This window comes from Halyomorpha halys, unplaced genomic scaffold, assembly GCF_000696795.3.
Source record: "Halyomorpha halys isolate HHAL.00 unplaced genomic scaffold, Hhal_1.1 Scaffold465.1, whole genome shotgun sequence".
Lineage (NCBI taxonomy): Eukaryota > Metazoa > Arthropoda > Insecta > Hemiptera > Pentatomidae > Halyomorpha > Halyomorpha halys.
The window spans coordinates 542,355-560,881 of NW_027106118.1; the positions used below are offsets into that span (position 1 = coordinate 542,355).

Sequence of the window (18,527 nt, forward strand, 5' to 3'; positions counted from 1 at the left end):
AGTTTGAAGCGGTACTGGTAGGCTCTGAAGCATCCATTTCCGGTCATCAATGTGTGTGTGTGCGTGCGTGCGTGCGTGCGTGCGTGTGTGTGTGTGTGTGAGTGCGCGCGCGCGCGTGGGTGCGTGCTTGCGTCCCATGTCCTGGGGTGTGACCGCATATTTTTCGATAAAATCGACTGACTGGAAGTTCCCCATTATAGCGCTAATTTTTCGCATTTTTCCAAATTTCTCGAAAACAGCTCCAACGATTTTGAATGAACTCAATATCTCAATGTTCAATTAAGTGTTCTTTAATATTAGATCGGTCTTATTCTCATTGAAATATTCTGATAGAGCTTTAATGCGGATTTTTCAAAAGGTCTCTCAACAAATTACCTTAAATTTTGTTTAATTAAAATAATTATCTTGTCATCTCACATTTTGACGATTAAGGAGATAAGAAGAATTTTTTTTTAGGTTGGAAAACATTTTCTAAAATAAGAGATGTAATATAGACTTATTATATACCGTTGGAAAGCCAGAGATTTTAGAAGAAAAAATATAACGAATAAAGCTGTAGAAAGTAATGGAAATTGACAAAAACGCGAGTTTGACGATAAACTGGCGGGCGCAAACGCTTTGAGTTGTTACGTTTTGTCTGTCCGTTATATCTTTTCTATAGTTAATTACTTTAACTTGAACTATATTTGAGAATTTCAGCTGATAGGATGACTAATTCCATAAAAGCATGCATAGTATTTTGAACATTGATCCTATAATAATTAAACATTAAATAAATACTTCAGAGAATGCATTGGTACTTAATACAGATCACAGGTCACTGGTCACAGAAAGGCCAGCACAATCACAAATCAATTCATTGAACCAGGTCAACTCTGAAACCATTTAAGGAGGGACTCATTTGTGGATGATAGAGTCCATTCCAGAACTAATTGATGACAGTATTTGAGGCTGGGATAGACAGTAGAAATCCAAAACTTTTTCTCAAGATCTCCCTTCTACTATGTAAAACATGAACTTCCTTCCTATCTCTTATTTTCATAATATACTGTAATTTTTTAATCTCTGAACAATGTTTAAATGTTCAGATATTAAGAACACAGCAGTTCCAATTAAGTCTTACATTGATTTTCACCAATTTGCAAATTTTGTTGGTAGTTGTTATATTAAATCACAGGTAAGACATATATAACTTGAGTTCATAAATTTGTTACTGAAAAAAACACTAAATATTGATTCATTTTTTCTTGTATGATAGTAATATTTGTATTACTAATACTAGTACTATTATTCGATGATTTTGAGGTATAGTCAATGATATACACTCTATTTTGAGGACTTTCCAAGATTTTATTGTTATTATACTCATGCCTTTCACTGAAAAAATTGCCTTAAATGAAATTAAACACTAAAATTATAGGTATTCAAAATATAAAATGGTAATATTCTGATATTATAACTAAATTATATTAAGTTGAATAGAAACTGTGACTGAATTCTTCTTACAAATATTCGGAAACTGATACTCTTATTTATTATTATCTCTGATACCCTTCCTACTAAGGAAAATATCAATTATATCAATGACAATTAAACATAAAAGAAGCTTATTTGAAGAGGAGGCAGATGTGGAAAAATCTTGGCCAATCATAATCAAGAAGTAACTAGCAGTTTTACTCTTGGAGAAAAAGAAGGGATGTGCAGTCCCATTGTCATCCAGGACAAAAGGTAATCAGTCATAGACCTCCAAACAATGTACAAGACCTTGTATGTCAGATACTTGGCAGCTATATTATCTACAAGTAAAGCTTTTCATTTACAATTGCAATTATTTGAACTCTTGAAAATATTTAATAAGTGCTTAATAGTTTAAAGAACACTTGCAATCATGAAATATAATTTTTAATTATATAATGGTAATGATTAATAGCTAACCAAATACCTCAAGCAAGTATAGTGACGGTGAATATTCCTGTATATTAAGTAAACCTTGGTAGTAACTAACATTGATAAAAATATGTGATTACGTTAATTAGTGAGAACATTATGTTTTTTTAGTTTAATCTTGAATTATGATTCTTTAGAATTAATAAATAGTGTAAGCATTGTTTTTCATTTTATGTTAGAAGATATTTCAGTAATACCTTAGCAAAGAGTTCATTTGTGGATTTAACTTGTATGCTTATTTAATAAATGGATCATATAGTTATATGTTTTTGTTAATATTCCATATATGTTCCTAGGTATAATGCAACCTACAGGTAAATTAGATGTTATCATTTCAATTTACTAAGCCTCCTCAATTAAGACCATTTGTGTTGAAGGAAATTTTCTCAAAATTTAAGTCTGCCTTCAGGGACCAATGCCACTAGATAAACAAGCCAAATTAAGCTAATTGATTCAATTATATAATTATTATAAATTCTAATTAAAACAAATAACATTAAATTGGAAAGGAGGGTCATCGTGATTCCAATTCAGGATCCTGAAATATTTACTTTTTAATTAATATCTGATATATTCAAATAATTAAATTGATCTTAATAGATTCCATCAACTGTTCGGCTGTTCATGAAAGAGATGAAGATCTGGCAAAGATAGAGATGGCAACACTAGCTGTTATGTTTGTGATGACAGTTGTTGGTAATGGAGCTGTACTTGCCGCACTCTTTGCAAGGCGTCAATCAGCTACTCGTACTAAAGTGCCAAGGATGAATTTTTTCATGCTTCATCTTTGTGTTGCTGATATGTGTACAGCATGGCTTAATATACTTCCTCAGCTGGCATGGGAGGTATGTGTGTTCAATGGTTTTTAAATTCATTTTGATAATATTTTCAGGTCACTTTTTTGGTCAAGTATAGCTGGCTAAAATTTTTTTTTGTTCTATTTTATTTAATTTATTAAGTTAAATTATGGTTCTTTTATACTCTTTTTTACAACTTTTATTACAACATATTTATATTCTCTTTAAAGTTGGAAATAACAAACACAAAATATAGATTTATTAAAAATCAGAAATCATACGTAAAATGGTAAAAAGTAAGTTTAATTAAACTACTTAAAATTCAAATTCTACAAAAAAAATATATATATATATGCAGTGTAAAAAAAATTATTTTTATTGATAATATATACTACCAATATTAAATAAAGTGGAAAGAAATATATCAAAAAAGGAATTAATTATATTGGTTGAAAGTATTTTATGGTCACTAATTTTTCCATGAATGTGGTTAATCCATTTCTGAATATCAAATAGCGCTTATTTATCATTATAAGCATTTTATCCCCTTTACCACTTGCGCAGTGTGGGGTTACAATTTGTAGTCTGGACTAGATGTTTCGTTCTTGGACCATCTCTCTTCTCCTACTTCCGTCCATATCCCGCCTCCTGAACACCACTCGGCCTTCTTCCCTCCACCCGAGTCTCATACCCCTTAGCGCTTATTTATATTGGGTCTATTTTTATTTATAATTGGACAGCCAGGGTTTTTGAGAAAAATAAATTATTTTTATCTAATTATAAGATAAATAAATAAATTGTTTAGGTATTATATTACAAAAAATTATTTTAGTAGTTTTAAATAGTTCCTACTGAGCAAGTTAAAGCATGATAGACAGATATATTTAAAATGAGAACCTTATACATTCTTTAAATCAATTTTTTTTATTGGTTAACATTTATACAAGAAGTAAAATAATATTAATAGCAGATTATTTATTTGAGTTTTTTTTTTTCTGGCAAATATCTCTAAGTGTGGCATCCTGCACAAAATGTACAGATCACCCTAAAAGCACTTCGACGATAGACAGACACCATTGCTATTTTGAATGCCAGGGTATCCAATGCAATCCTATTCAGAAGAAGGGAGATCTTCTTGAATGTAATAATTATCAAGGCATATCTCTACTGCCATGTGCCTACAAGATATTCTCAAATATACTGTACCAATGATTACTACCGCATGTAGAGAGAGTCCTGGGGAAATATCAGTGCAGCTTTCGTAAATGTAAATCTACAACAGACCAAATTTTTGCCCTACGAACTATCCTTAAGCATGGAAGAAAATACCAAATATCCCTGTATCAGGCAATGAAGGACCTTGATGTACTTGTTAAGCTCATCTGTCTTGTAAAACTTACAATGAGCAATACTGAATGTATGGTGGAGATTCAGGGAGATCTTTCTGAGGCATTCACTTCTCAAAATGACATTCAACAGGGAGATTCCCTAGCCTGTCTGCTATTCAATATTGGTCTGGAAAAAGTTATCAGAGAATCAAAGGTTCAGACCAGTGGAACCATCTTTAATCATATCGTACAAATCCTGGGATATGCAGATGATATCAATATTATTGGAAGATCAAAAGCTGTTGTGGAAGAGGCCTTTCTTGCCCTTGATAATGCTGCCAGGAAGTTTGGACTTGTTAATACAAACAAAACCAAATATTCATGCTGTTTTCCAATTTCAGGCGCTTTTTAAGTATTGCTCAATTTAACTATCTTAAAGTCTGCTCTTCCCGTTTTAAGCAAATATTTCAAAAGTGATATAGGACCATCACTCCCCGGTAGTCTTAGCAGAATGGGTCCGGCAGAGAAGGATTGCCTTTTTTTTGTGTTATGATCTCCTCTTGTGAGATTATGATATGTCGTACATCGATCAACCTACTCGCTATAATTGTGTGTTTAAAAAGTCAGATAAATAAGGCTCACTCGTTTCACTGGGAGAAGACCAAAACCTGGCTTGATAAGTACCACAGCACCACCAGCCGTATCACACTCACACACCTTCCAAGTAATGGCTATGCGATCCAAGAGACCTGAGAATACCTTCATTGTGGTGTCCGGTGGAACATAGCAGCTATATACATGTACTCTAAAGGTGCTTCAACCTGGCCTAGAAAAATCCACAGGGGGGACCTATGCCATTTCTGTTATGAAATGTTGGTCACATGACCAAATTTCAGCCTTTTCTGTTTCATCAAATAATCATGAGTCGTTGTTTGGGATTAGTACTGATCACTCAGGATGGTGACATTGATCCTTATGTCTCTACCATAAGGATCAAGTCTGCCACAGGACATCTTGCGCGTGATTGAGATAAAGTTGTAGGATTCCCATGGAACACGATTTTCATCCTCCTTTGTTGTGCCTGCAAAGCATGTTGTAATGCTGAGCATTAGTTCCAACTGCGAGAGTGTCCAGTTTCACCTTTCTCAGCACATAGTACACAGCTAAGGCTCTTTGTGGTATCAATGGGTCCCTTCCTTGACCATGTTTATGGCAACTATTCCTTTAGTCAGGTCCTTGGCATTGACTGGCCAGATGCTCTAAGTCCCAACACCGAAAACACCAGTTCAGATGGATTTTCTCTCTTTCAATGCCAGAAAAACTCCATCCAATGCATCCAAGTCCCTGATCCAATCAGTGACTCCTGTTTCCAAGGCCTAATTTTGGCCTCTAATTGCAGTATCCTTAGATGTGCTTCATGTTCTCTAGAGCCCCTCCTAATTTCCGGTCCAGTTGGATCAATAAATTCCGAGCCTAAATTTTAAAATGTCTCCACCCTAATCATTCTGAAACAGATCTTCCTGAGCTACCTGGAATATAAACACATAAATGCTTGTTTCCTAGACCTTGATAATTAGGGCATCTGACCTCTGTGAATTCAAACTAGGCAAGGGAGATCTCAGCCTACTACTGAATTTCTTCATTCCAACTTTATGCCATTGCTCTCTTGTATTGGCTGCCACTAGTTGCTAAGACTGCTTCGCTATCTATTGGTGTACTTCAGCCTTCTCCTATTCTTTTTTGTTTTGAGAAGTGGAAGCTACTGGTTCCTGTGTCCAGTTCAATGACTTTGCTCTTGATGGTACTCTAGGAAGTTTTCTTAATGCAACCGACTTTGGCTGCTGCTTCCATTCAGTAAACTACATGTGAGAAGTTGACTTCCTTGTTAGCAGAGGTGCTGCTCGCGATGATGGGGTCACCATCTGTGTACCTACTTCCGTCATACTTTTCTCATCGTCTTCTTTTCTCCATAGTCACGTAATTTACACTCTAGTGAAATAAGAAATGTCTGAATTTTACAGACTGATTCACGTTTTTCACCATGGTTGTTATGTCTTGACTAGATATAAACTTGGAAATCCTGAATCTCATCCACTCTGCCTCACAAAACCCCAAACTTGTAACAGAAGATGCTTCAGTCAAGTTTACCACCAGTGTGGCCCTGCAGTTGTATGGTGATAATGTCTGGGAGCCTACTTGCTCGCTCACATCAGAGGCTGTTACCAGGAATCTGACCCCTTACACTATCAGGTTGTCATGACTCCCCATGTTTGCTTTATTATTCATGGTTCTTCCTCCTACTTTGTTTTTGTTTTTGTGTGTCTGTCTCTGTGTCTGTATGCACAGTCCTACATTTATGATGTACAAATATCCCAGCTGACTGAAAACATTTTTTATTTAAAATTTTAATGCTTCTCTAGGTAACATTCCGCTTCAAAGGAGGAGAATTTCTTTGCAAATCTGTGAAATTTGGACAAACACTAGGCCCCTACTTAAGCTCTTATGTCTTGACAGTAACTGCTTTGGACAGGTATCAAGCAATTTGTCACCCTCTCACTTACTGCTCTTGGAGTTCTAAACGAGCCAGAGGAATGATTATGGGTGCATGGGCACTCTCAATAACCTTCTGTACCCCACAAGTAAGTTGAATCACAATAAATACTTCCACATACTTTATTATTACTACAACATTTAATTAGTATTATTACATGTAGCCTCCCCTTATTTAAAGGAGAAAACCTTTAAATAGTTATTTTCTTATAATATATTACTCATTATCATACAAATTAATAAAAAATTGTTTTAAATGATATTTATATTTTTCAGCTCACCATATTTTCATATCAAGAAGTAGCGCCTGGGGTTTTTGATTGTTGGGCTGTTTTTAGTGAGCCATATGGTGAACGAGTATACGTCACATGGTTAGTTTATTAAATTTGTTTCCTATCAAAGATGTTGTTTATATCCTTTTAAAAAAAATTCTAAAATATATTTTACTTATTGTCTAACTTATGTATAACTCCTTTTATAAATCAACTTATGTAATTAATTTCTAAATTATTGTATAATTTCCAATTTTTCAATTTTATCTTAAGATAATTTAAATTACTAATACCTTTTATTAACTTTTTTTTAATTTTAGATCACTTCCATTAACTTCTTTAAGAAAAACACACTACTTACAGATCTATTGTCCTATTTTAAAGCAATGTTTGGATAGCTTCCATGGTTTGATAGATGATAAAGAAAGCTAGACATTAGCCTTCATTTTAGTTTTAATTATTTTTACAGTATTAAAATTCTGGATAATGTTTTATTTAAAGCATTTTCTTATTAAAATGTTTTATTGTCAATTAGAATGATTCTTGAATAATCATCAAATAGTTTGAACCAGAAAATAATAATATAACTTTATTTTAATAAGCAGACATAAGTTGGAACTGGGCTTGTTGTAGAAAAAAAACTTAGGCACCTCATCATTGATTTTAAGCTTGTAAGCCCCAGAATGAGCTCTATTAGGATAAAAGGGAAATTCTTTAACTACACATTGTGCAGCTGCCATGCTCTGACTGAAACGTCAGATGAGCAAACCAAGGAAGAGTACTATGACTTGTTAGAGAGAACTATTAAGGCGTATCCTCGCTCAGACATAATAATAATAAAATAACAGCTTTCGTAAATGTAAATCTACAACAGACCAAATTTTTGCCCTACGAACTATCCTTAAGCATGGAAGAAAATACCAAATATCCCTGTATCAGGCAATGAAGGGCCTTGATGTACTTGTTAAGCTCATCCGTCTTGTAAAACTTACAATGAGCAATACTGAATGTATGGTGGAGATTCAGGGAGATCTGTCTTAGGGATTCACTGCTCAAAATGACGTTCGACAGGGAGATCCCCTAGCCTGTCTGCTATTCAATGTTGGTCTGGAAAAAGTTATTAGAGAATCAAAGGTTCAGACCAGTGGAACCATTTTTAATCATATGGTACAAATCCTGGGATATGCAGATGATATCGACATTATTGGGAGATCAAAAGCTGTTGTGGAAGAGGCCTTTCTTGCCCTTGATGATGCTATCAGGAAGCTGGGACTTGTTGTTAATAACAACAAAACCAAATATATGATAGCTGGTCTAGAAAGAGGTTTTAATGAAGATTTTGTCCAAATTGGTTATTACTCTTTCGAACGAATTGAGGAGTTTGTGTATCTCAGATCACAAGTTAATGCCACCCATTACGTTTTTGCTGAGATAAGAAGACGAATAGCATCGGCCAATAGGTATTTTTTTGGACTGTGGCTCTTTGGTAGTAGCTCACTATCAAGATCCACGAAAACTAGATTGTATAAAACGTTAATTCGACCAATGCTGCTCTACATCTCAGAAACTTTGGCACTTTCTATGGCCCAGTAAAAGATGGTTCAGCTTGGAGAAGACGCTCGAATAGGGAAGTCTACTTGTGAATTGGTGAGCCTGATGTTGGCAAATTTTTGAGAATTGGTAGGCTGCACTGGGCAGGCCATGTGGCAAGGATGGGACTGATGAGATCCCAAATAAACTTCTTAATGAGCGCCTACATGGAACACTGGCGAGGGGCTGCCCAAAGCTTCGATGGTTGGATGGTGTTAAAGAGGATTCAAGGACTCTGCTCAGAGTGAGGAATTGGAGAGCAGCTGCACTTAACAGATTAAACTGGTGGAAGCTGTTTGAGGAGGCCAGGACCCAGTAATGGATTGTCTCGCCGATTGATGATGATGATGAGGCATAAGTTAATTTGATTATTTTATTTTTATTTTCATTATGTTTGTTTTTATTATTTTTTTCTTTATCCATAAAATGTTTTATTATTTTTCTGTATCACTAACTTTATCAGTGATTTTTCACCTAGGTAATTTTATATAGTTGTTTTGAAAGGTGATCACTCCATCACATGAGTATTCCAATCACCATACCTTGGTCATATTTTACCTAAATTTTGAACTGGATCAAATAACTTTACTTATTTCCTATTACTTAAAATACTCACATATGATAATCTGTAAAAAATACTGCATCTGATCCTCTTTTTAGAACCTATCAAATTCTTCATAAATATTTCTTTGTACAAATGTAACTTACATTTTCACTATATCCACTTTGGCTCTTTATAAAACATTATTATAATGTATAAAAATGTTACAAGAATTGACACTCCTATAGATAAAAAATTATGTTTCTTGCTTATCTTGTATTTTATTACACAATTTCATTACTACTGTGCTTTGAACCTAAGTTGGCTAATTAATAAATAATATATAACTTTACATTACTGAAAGATACGTGATATTGACGTTTCTAATATTTTTTTCACAAAGTAAAAAATCATTTCTTCAAAATATATATACAGTTGAAATTATATTTTAAAAATTAAATCAATTTATTTCCTATTTATTAATAGTTTTAAAAGTGATACATTCATTTTCAATTAATTTCAGGTACTCTATATCTGTCTTTGTGGTTCCACTTGTGTCACTTATTTATACATATACTTGCATATGTCTAACAATATGGCACAATACAGGACCATTGTCAGCATCTGCTCCCCATAAAGTTGTATCCCGAGCAAAAATCAACACTATTAAACAAACTGTTGCTGTGATTGCTCTGTACATTGCTTGCTCATTACCATTTATCAGTGCACAACTCTGGGCTACATGGGATCCACATGCAACATCCTCACCATTTCTTTCAGGTATTATAGTCAGTTACAATGTTTATTATTTCTTTACACCATAAACCATCCTTCCATCCTCATTCTTCCTCTCCCCAAACAAAAAAAAAGTGCAATACTTTCAAGTATTCATTTATGTCTTTTTCAGTAAGGTTCAGGTTTCAACTACCATTTTACAAATCATTAAATGTTTTTGTTGATTCTAAATAAAATAGGAATAACTGGATACATTTATGAAAAAAAAAAAAAGTTTAATTTTGTATGGCCACCACAAAATAAATATTGACGGAATCAGATAGGAATTGAAACCACAACCTTCTCAACCAAGCATTCTAGCATTCTCATCCCAACATGCTTAGCTGTCAGGTGCCCAAGTCTAAATCATTGTTAATATCTTTCCCTGCTAATTTTCCAAAACTTTTGTTGGTAATAGTTAACTTTATTTTCAACTAATACAATACAAGTCTTATATTTTTTAATCACTTTATGAATTTACTTAATAATGATTTTATTTTTTTTTTGTGTTATGAGTAGTCATTTTAGCTTCATTTACTGACTAGAATTCTAAACAATGGTGAATTAAAAGGGAAAAGTATTTTATCAGGTGATTGCTATTTTATTAATTCATTATGATTATAGAATTTCTCAGGTTAAAATAATTTCAAATACTGTTTACAAGTATACTCAGACACTATCAGTTAATTATTATGAGCTATAGTAGCCTTTATTTTGACAAAATATACAGAGTGGCCCATAAATTGAAGCTCATGACACATAAAATTTCAGGATTTCTCTTCTTGATATATTTATAACCTGGCTTATGAATATATATAGGGTATTTACAATATTTTATACCATTCATATCATATTATTTCTGTTATAGTATATATATAGATTATAGCATTGTAATTGCTAAATCTATTGGTCAGGTCCTATTGGTTACATAGTTACACTTCCTCCCACTTCGTATTCAGCTTTATCATTTCTTGAAATTCTTTCATGGTCTGTAACTCAGTAAATTGTTAAATTTATAGAACAAAGTAAAATTTTCCTCTGGAATCCTTTGTTTGGCTGCTATATTTTGTATTTTCACAGAAATTTCTTGATTTTTTCAATAATATTTTCATTCAAAAACTAAGGCAGCATACTTAATTTAATCAAGCCAAAAATATTGTGGTTATGTACTTGCTTGATATTTTATTTATCCATCAAGAGTCATGAAAATCATGTTTTAAACTAGTAAGTTGTATCAAACAGAATACATCCATTTTCTCAAAATTGTGTGTTTATTTTCTACCTTGGTATACATAGGTTATTAAAACTTGGTAATAGGTAGATTTAGAAAAGCTCTATTTAATTATAATTTCCTTCATTAAAAGAGTGAACAACTGTTGAAGTTGTCATCAACTTCTTAACTTTTTCTTTGATGCATAATCAAGTTCGTTTAAATTATGCTACTCAATCACTATTTTATTACATTATGATTTATTGTTATTGAATAAATCATATGAGATATTAATTTAAAAATTATTACATTAACAATGTTATTCCTTATATTAGTACTTTGATTGAATAATTATATTTAAGAAAGTTTTAATATTAGTTTCATTATTGTCATTATATTTCTTCTTGTCACTGTCTGCTGAATAAATTGACCTTTCCAAAAACACAGTATTGTTCAATTTCTTACTTTCTTTCCTTTTATTTATTTATTTTTTTTTGTTAACATTTGAGGGATAATATGTTCCTTTTTATACATCTAAATAGATACATATAAATTTTCTGTTTTACTGCAATTTTTTGGTAAAATTAGAAGGAAAGTTTAATGTAGTGAAAGGTTAAGGTTTATATCTAATTATTATCATTACACTAATAGCACATCAGCTAGTTTGACAAGTATAATAGTCTTATTTTATGTATTATATATTTTTGGGTTTAATGTACAAATTTATTATAAATAAATTACAAAGAGTTTTATTACGTTAAAGTAATTACATCCTGATTCAAGGTGGAACGTTTACTATTTTGACATTACTAAGCAGCTTGAACAGTTGTGTAAATCCATGGATCTATTTAACTTCTAACCAAGACCTCATGGAAGCTCTTTGGGAAACCATTATTTGTCGCAAAAACAAAGATAGACCAGAGAATGTGGGAAGTGGAGGTTCTTCAGGCAGACCACACCAAAGTTGTACTCTAGCTGGCCAGCATACACACTATGCTAAATGGGTAGTTGCTCTTCCTCCAAATTTATCTGAGTAAGTATACTACATTTCAAAATGAAAGTCAGTCTCCCTCATTTAAGTATTATAACTTGTAATTTAAGAATAACATAATTTTTCATTAATTTAATAATAAATAAATACTAATATTATAATAAAAATAATAATAGATAAACACCTTAAAAGTAGATAAGTATAAGAAATTTATGTGTTTAACATGTTTTGAATAATTTAAAATTACTAATTATTAATAAATATCATTAAATAGATTTGGGGCATTGTTATTCCTAATATATCGAATAAAAAATAAATAAATAATTTTAATTACTATAACACATACATATCCTTTAATAAATTTATTTCTCATCCTTTACTAAAAAATATTATAAGATTTAATTTTGTTTGTTTTTTTAACAGGTATAAGAAATAAACAATTAATTTATGAATACAATTTTAAAGAAATTAAAGTAACTAAACATTAACTATGAAAAAAACATAGACTAAAGAAAAACACATATGAATAAATTCTTTATTTTTCCTAAAAAAATAACAAATGAACATAATTAAATCCCATATATTTCCTGTTCTTTGTTAAATATTGTGCTGATTAAATAAAATATTTTAACTAAATCTAAGGGCAATGAATTGATTAACATTTTAATTGAAAATTCCTGAATAAGCACTAAGTAATGAATGAGACATTATTCCTTATTTAAAGTAAACAAAAATGATTAAATTAATACAAATTTAGAAGACAGGCAAGGATAATAAATGTTTTAAGTAATGAATAAGGGACAATATTATTTATAAGTTATTAATTATGAATTTATATGAACATTGTTGTCTGTTATTAAGTTCAAATACAATCAATAAATGTTCTCTAAAGACAATTACCTTTCTCAACTTATTCTGAATTTTGAACCATACTGCAAGGATCAAGAAGATAGATTTGAAACCTTCCCAACTAGAAAAAGGACCCATTAAACTGATCTTCTATCTTTCCTAAAATTGAACCTGCCACTTGAAAAGGCAATGTGTGACTCTGGGATTGAAACATGGAATTATTTTTTTCATATCTGCATGTGGATTTTTTTTCTGAAATACTTCTTAAAGTCAATGTGTTTAATTTTTTAGATCTGACAAAACTATGCTAAGACTCTTTAGAACTCCAAATCGAAATGTATGGTCTTCATTAGAAGCTAAATATGAAACAACTGATTCAAAATTAAGTCCTGAGTTATAGCATTTATCTACTAGTGTTTAAGCTGTTATCTGCAACTTCAGCATTCTGTTTTTGTTCAATGGTGAGTATATCAAAATTTTAAAAAGCTAGACTAAATTTTAAGATTCATCCCTTTATTATTTTGTCATTTCATCTTTTATGCTAAAGATTTATATGTAAGATAATTTTAAACTATCAATGATATAATAATTTAAAATGCTTTGAATATATATTGTCTTTATTATACAATAATCATTATACCTTAAACCCCTTAATTTTTTATAATCATTTAAATCCATTTCCTGTAGTTCTACCATGGTCCTTCATGAGCTGCTTATTAGGTTATATATTTGTTGCTAAGCTTATTTTATTTTTATTTATTAGGAATTTGAGTGAACCATTAACTACCCTACCTGAGGACAGGAATTGTTTCTTTGGTGAAAATAGTAAACAATTTTAATTTTCCCATACGTCTAGAGCTATATATATATACTAGTTATATTGTGACATCCCCCATTTTAAGTTAACTGTTAATCTTTAATTTTTTTTTTTTTTTTTTTTAGTGAGCTATACACATTTTTTTAATTAAAGCTTTCAAAGAAAGTACTTTCAGTCAAAAATATCCAAGAGTTAAAAATTAATATTAACTTTAAATGTCTTTGGAGTCCCAGAAGACAAGGTTTAGATGATAGCTGTTGGATCCCTCGGTCATAAATACAGCAGTCTAAAAGACCAGCACAAGTGCTTGGAAACGTTACAACTCCCTCCTAATAACACAACTTACCACAGAGTCATGCTTTGATTAGGCTATTTGAGACAAAATCACTTTAGCTCTGTCAATGAGTTTTATTGAATTGATATTGATAGACTCACTTGATATGCAGAAGTTGCATTCCCTAAGACCAGAAGAACAGTATATTTTTTATTTTTATTTTACAACCGCCTAGTATAATATTAATTTTATTGAATTATGTAATGGTGTAATTGTTTTTTAGCAACTTTTCTTTTTATCTTATTGCTCAATTATAATATTATAGTACATAGTTTAGGGGGAAATCATTAGACTATTAAAAAATGTTCATATTCTCTAAAGAGCTAAAACAAGGAATTACCAGAAATAAAAAATATACCTGAGAAACAGATTATAATGGAATCAGAAAGGCATAAATAGAGAATACATACCTAGAAAATAGTTCTCCAACAAATATTCAATGGTGAAATATTTAATAATTGTTGCTAGACATGAAAGAGAATTAATACTAAAATTAGAATGAAAATATTGATGAGATATAAAGATATGAACACCGGATGTACAATAATAATTTTACTTGAGATATAGTGTCTATGATGCTTGGAGGACACTGTCTTAAAATGATGAATTTTCTTTTACTGTTAAACCAGTCAAGGGAACATTGAACTTAAGGTGAAAAACTTTATTTGAAATAGTATCATTGTTTGAATTTGTAATTATATCGTTTTCTAACTTACTGACAGTATTCAAAATATATTTTCCTTGATAGATCGTAAAATTATCTATAATCATTTATAAATGTAATACAAATGTTTATAAATATGATTCTATGTACTGAAGAAGTATGTTTTCAAGTTATTTTTTTGTTTGTTTTATTTTTTTTTTTTTTAGAAAGCATGAAATACATGCTGGTGAACTTCATGATGGATGTACCTACCAATATACTTATAAATGTCATGTATGTTGTCAACCCTTCTTTGATGGATAAAGTTAATGTGACTAATATTCTTACCTATATTCCCAATTCTGTGAGTATCAGTACTCGGAAAAAGTTAAGTAAGTTTAATCTTTTTATGATAAAATGGTTGTTAAATGTTATAATTAAGAAGCAATTGTGACCCCGCTACCTGAGTAGTTTCTTGGTGTAAAATCTTAACATCTTGTACTTTTGACTTGCTAATATATGTTGTAAAATAAATGTGCATATCTGTCTAGATGTTTATTACTAAAAAAAAAAAATAATCATTTTAAACAATATGTAAATGTTTTGGTATCTACTGGTTGTTTTGATGTTTAGCTGTATCTGAAAATTTATTTAAGACACCTGGTAACTGCTCACAAAATGTTCATAATATGTAAAGTTTAAATTAAATGTTCTCTGTGTTAAATTTGTTTAAATAAAATTATTTTGAATGTAGTGATTGATATCACTGAAGCCATTTTGAGCTTGACATTGGATGTTATTGTAACCTTTGTATGTTGGAATGGCTTAATATTAATTATTATGTGTTGAATGTAAAAATATGGGATGGTACGTTTTTGTCCAAATATACCCATGTAAGTATGTATATATGTTTATATTTATCCGTTCATGTACATAGAAAAAAGATTATTTTTAATTGGTATTTTTAACAAATAATGTTTTGTGAATAAATGAGTGAGATACAAATACTGAGTCAGCAGAAAATCTTTTAAAGGAATTCCTGTATACCCAAAGAATACAGGAAGAGGTATTTAATTATGTTTTCCATAAAATAAAATAAAATTTTTAATATTTATGTATGCGATAGTGTCATATCACATAAACATAACTAATGTACACCATACATTTAAAAAATAAAGGTACAAGTATGTCATACCCCTTGTAACATTCTTTGATTTGTTATTTGTTATTATTGTTAATTTTCTACTATATTAGTTACTAGCAGAAAGAGTCCATCACACTCATATTTTTATTGGTGAGAATGAGATATAATTTCAAAGATTTCAATTTTAATAAAATTAAATAACTACTGGTTTAACATCACCAAAGAGAACATAGAGACCTCTTTGACTTTTCTACTTACTATCCTTGTCATCCTATTCAGGAAGTATAGAAGAAGAGCTTATCAAAATCGTAGCAATACAGGATCTATACATTATTCCAAATTAAGGAATGAGTTTCAGCTCAGAGCATCAATAAATAAAAAGTAATAAATAATTCAAATTATTAGATGAATATGAATATAATATTACTTAATGTGCATTTTTTAAACACCTATTGATCTAACATAAAACTAACTTCTTGTTCTGAGTATATGCATAATAATATGAGAATTTGAAAAATTAAATAAACAAAAAAAAATCATATTCAATATTTGTATCTATAACCTTTATGAAGTTACCAGTATCATCATCACTTTACACCTTTATTTGCTACATTTTACGAAAAAAGTAAAAACATTAATACATATATATTCCCGATTAATTGCTATTAAAATTTTTTAAAAATTGATTTCCAGGGTGTGCTAACTAATATCTTTCCTGGAAAGGGAGCAGTAGGGCAATACAGTTTGGGAGCCACTGTCCTAACTCATACCTTAAAACAAAGAAACAACATTAAAAGCTTATTCATTAAGTCATTCCTTTTTAACTATTTAAATAACAGAACCTCAGACAACATAACTCAACTCCATATTGCCCTTCTACACTCTCTTTTTCGATACTGTACCACACTAGAGTTTCAGAGTATATGAAGCAACACTCTGTGGTATATCATAATTATTCTATAAATCTTGATTGTTTTTAAATACTGAGACAAAGAGAAAATATAATGAGAAAAAGAAGATTTGATAACTTTCAATATACAAAAGAGAAGTGCTCTGTAAAATCATTGGCTCCATCTTCATTCATGTGTGGAGGTGATGAAAAGACTAACAGGTTTGTAGCCAGTAAAGTGAACCAATTTTGTCTATAACAATAAAATTGGGTTGGCTCTGGTGGGCATGCTATAATGCATAGGTGTGACTATTTCCAAGAAATTTTTTACAGTACCTGTGTGGTCACTGGGAAGGCAGATACTGCGATGTTGATTACTGTTTGGGAAGATAATGATATGACAAAAATTGTAAGACCACACATAAATTAAATAAGCAATAATGTAAGTAAAAACTTAAATATTTGGGAAAATAAAAAAGATGTATACTCTTTCAATAAGTGAAAATTACTTTCTCATACATTACTAAGTGCTTTTCAATTTCCTTAACTTAGGCTAGGACAAAAAAATAAACATCTTATCCTAGTTTATGTTTCTTTGCAGCCATGATAAAAAAAAAATATTAAACCGTTTTGTATAACCTTGAGTTTATCGGCCATATTTTGTTATCAGCCATATATTTGTTTCCAACATAAAGAGAAATAATGCCCAGTAGTATGAATCATCTACCATATCCATGAATTTAAAACTTTATATGTGAAAATGTTGAAAAAAAGGTATCATTGGTTTTTGAAAAATGTCATTTAAACTAGCTATATCTAATATTATTACTTTATTAATAATAACAGTATATATAGTGTAGAAAAATCAATGTTATGACATTCCAGATTTCCTTTTAAGCAAATACTATGTTTTGACTGCACTTACTTTGCCATCCTTTTCCTAGTCTAGAAGTACAAAAGAACTGATCAAAATCATTTGAATACAAAATTTATCAATCTAAATTAAAGATAAAGCCTCTTGTAGGGCCAATGTAAATCAGGAATAAGTAAGAATGCATAGTGATATGATTTTTTTTCCTGTAAGAAGTTTGACACGTCCTTTGCATAAGGCTTATATTGATATAATACTATTGAGTGATCATTGATAATACTCTTGTTAATTCATTCTGTCATTTATTAGGATGAAGGATATTTATAAGTTAAGCTAGAGAAACAAATACATTTTGTCAAAATGAAGCACTATTTCTGGAAATCGAGGATCCTGTGGGGGTGTAACATACTTGTACCAACATAAATTTGTCATTTAGAGGCATAATTAAGCTGGATGAAAATGTCATTTGAATTATTGATTGTCTTTGATATCATTTATACTTTACTTTGATTTAAAAGAGTATACAGGGATTTTTGCCTTTTCAAATATTGTGAAACAGATTTGTTGGACTTAAAAATTCAAGAACTTCAATAAATTTATATTTCAAAATTAATTTTTTCTATTTAAAAAATAATCATATATTTTTATTTTTAATACTAAATGAGATTTTTTTTTTACATATGTATATCTACATCTTTATGTATTTACTTTTGATACAGTATTATTAAAATAACTATTGTACCTGGTTTATCTTCTTAACGCTTATTAGGTTTATATCGGCTAAGTTAAAGTGTTAAGAAAGAATTATATTTAATATAATGATAGAATTTTTGAAATTTTTAACAGTTACTTTCACTACAGTTTCTCTAAAAGGGTTGATATTAAGGATCTCAAGGCAGTGAACGGAAAAAAAAGAAGTTTTTTTCCTTTTGTATATTATTATTTTTATTTCACAAACTTTTTGAATTAAATATAAATTT

The 18,527-nt window shown here is 30.4% G+C and overlaps 1 protein-coding gene across 1 annotated transcript in view; it reads left to right on the forward strand.

Annotated features, from left to right (window-relative positions):
- Nucleotides 1–13,304, forward strand: part of LOC106683099 (vasopressin V2 receptor) — a 239,313-nt gene extending 226,009 nt beyond the window's left edge. The window contains exons 3-8 of the mRNA XM_024360925.2: nucleotides 2,548–2,792; nucleotides 6,493–6,711; nucleotides 6,899–6,993; nucleotides 9,549–9,805; nucleotides 11,793–12,042; nucleotides 13,141–13,304. Of these exons, the coding sequence (XP_024216693.1) occupies nucleotides 2,548–2,792; nucleotides 6,493–6,711; nucleotides 6,899–6,993; nucleotides 9,549–9,805; nucleotides 11,793–12,042; nucleotides 13,141–13,249 (1,175 nt within the window). The 3' untranslated portion in view covers nucleotides 13,250–13,304. The remainder of the gene's footprint in view (nucleotides 1–2,547; nucleotides 2,793–6,492; nucleotides 6,712–6,898; nucleotides 6,994–9,548; nucleotides 9,806–11,792; nucleotides 12,043–13,140) is intronic.
- The last annotated feature ends 5,223 nt before the right edge of the window (nucleotides 13,305–18,527 follow it).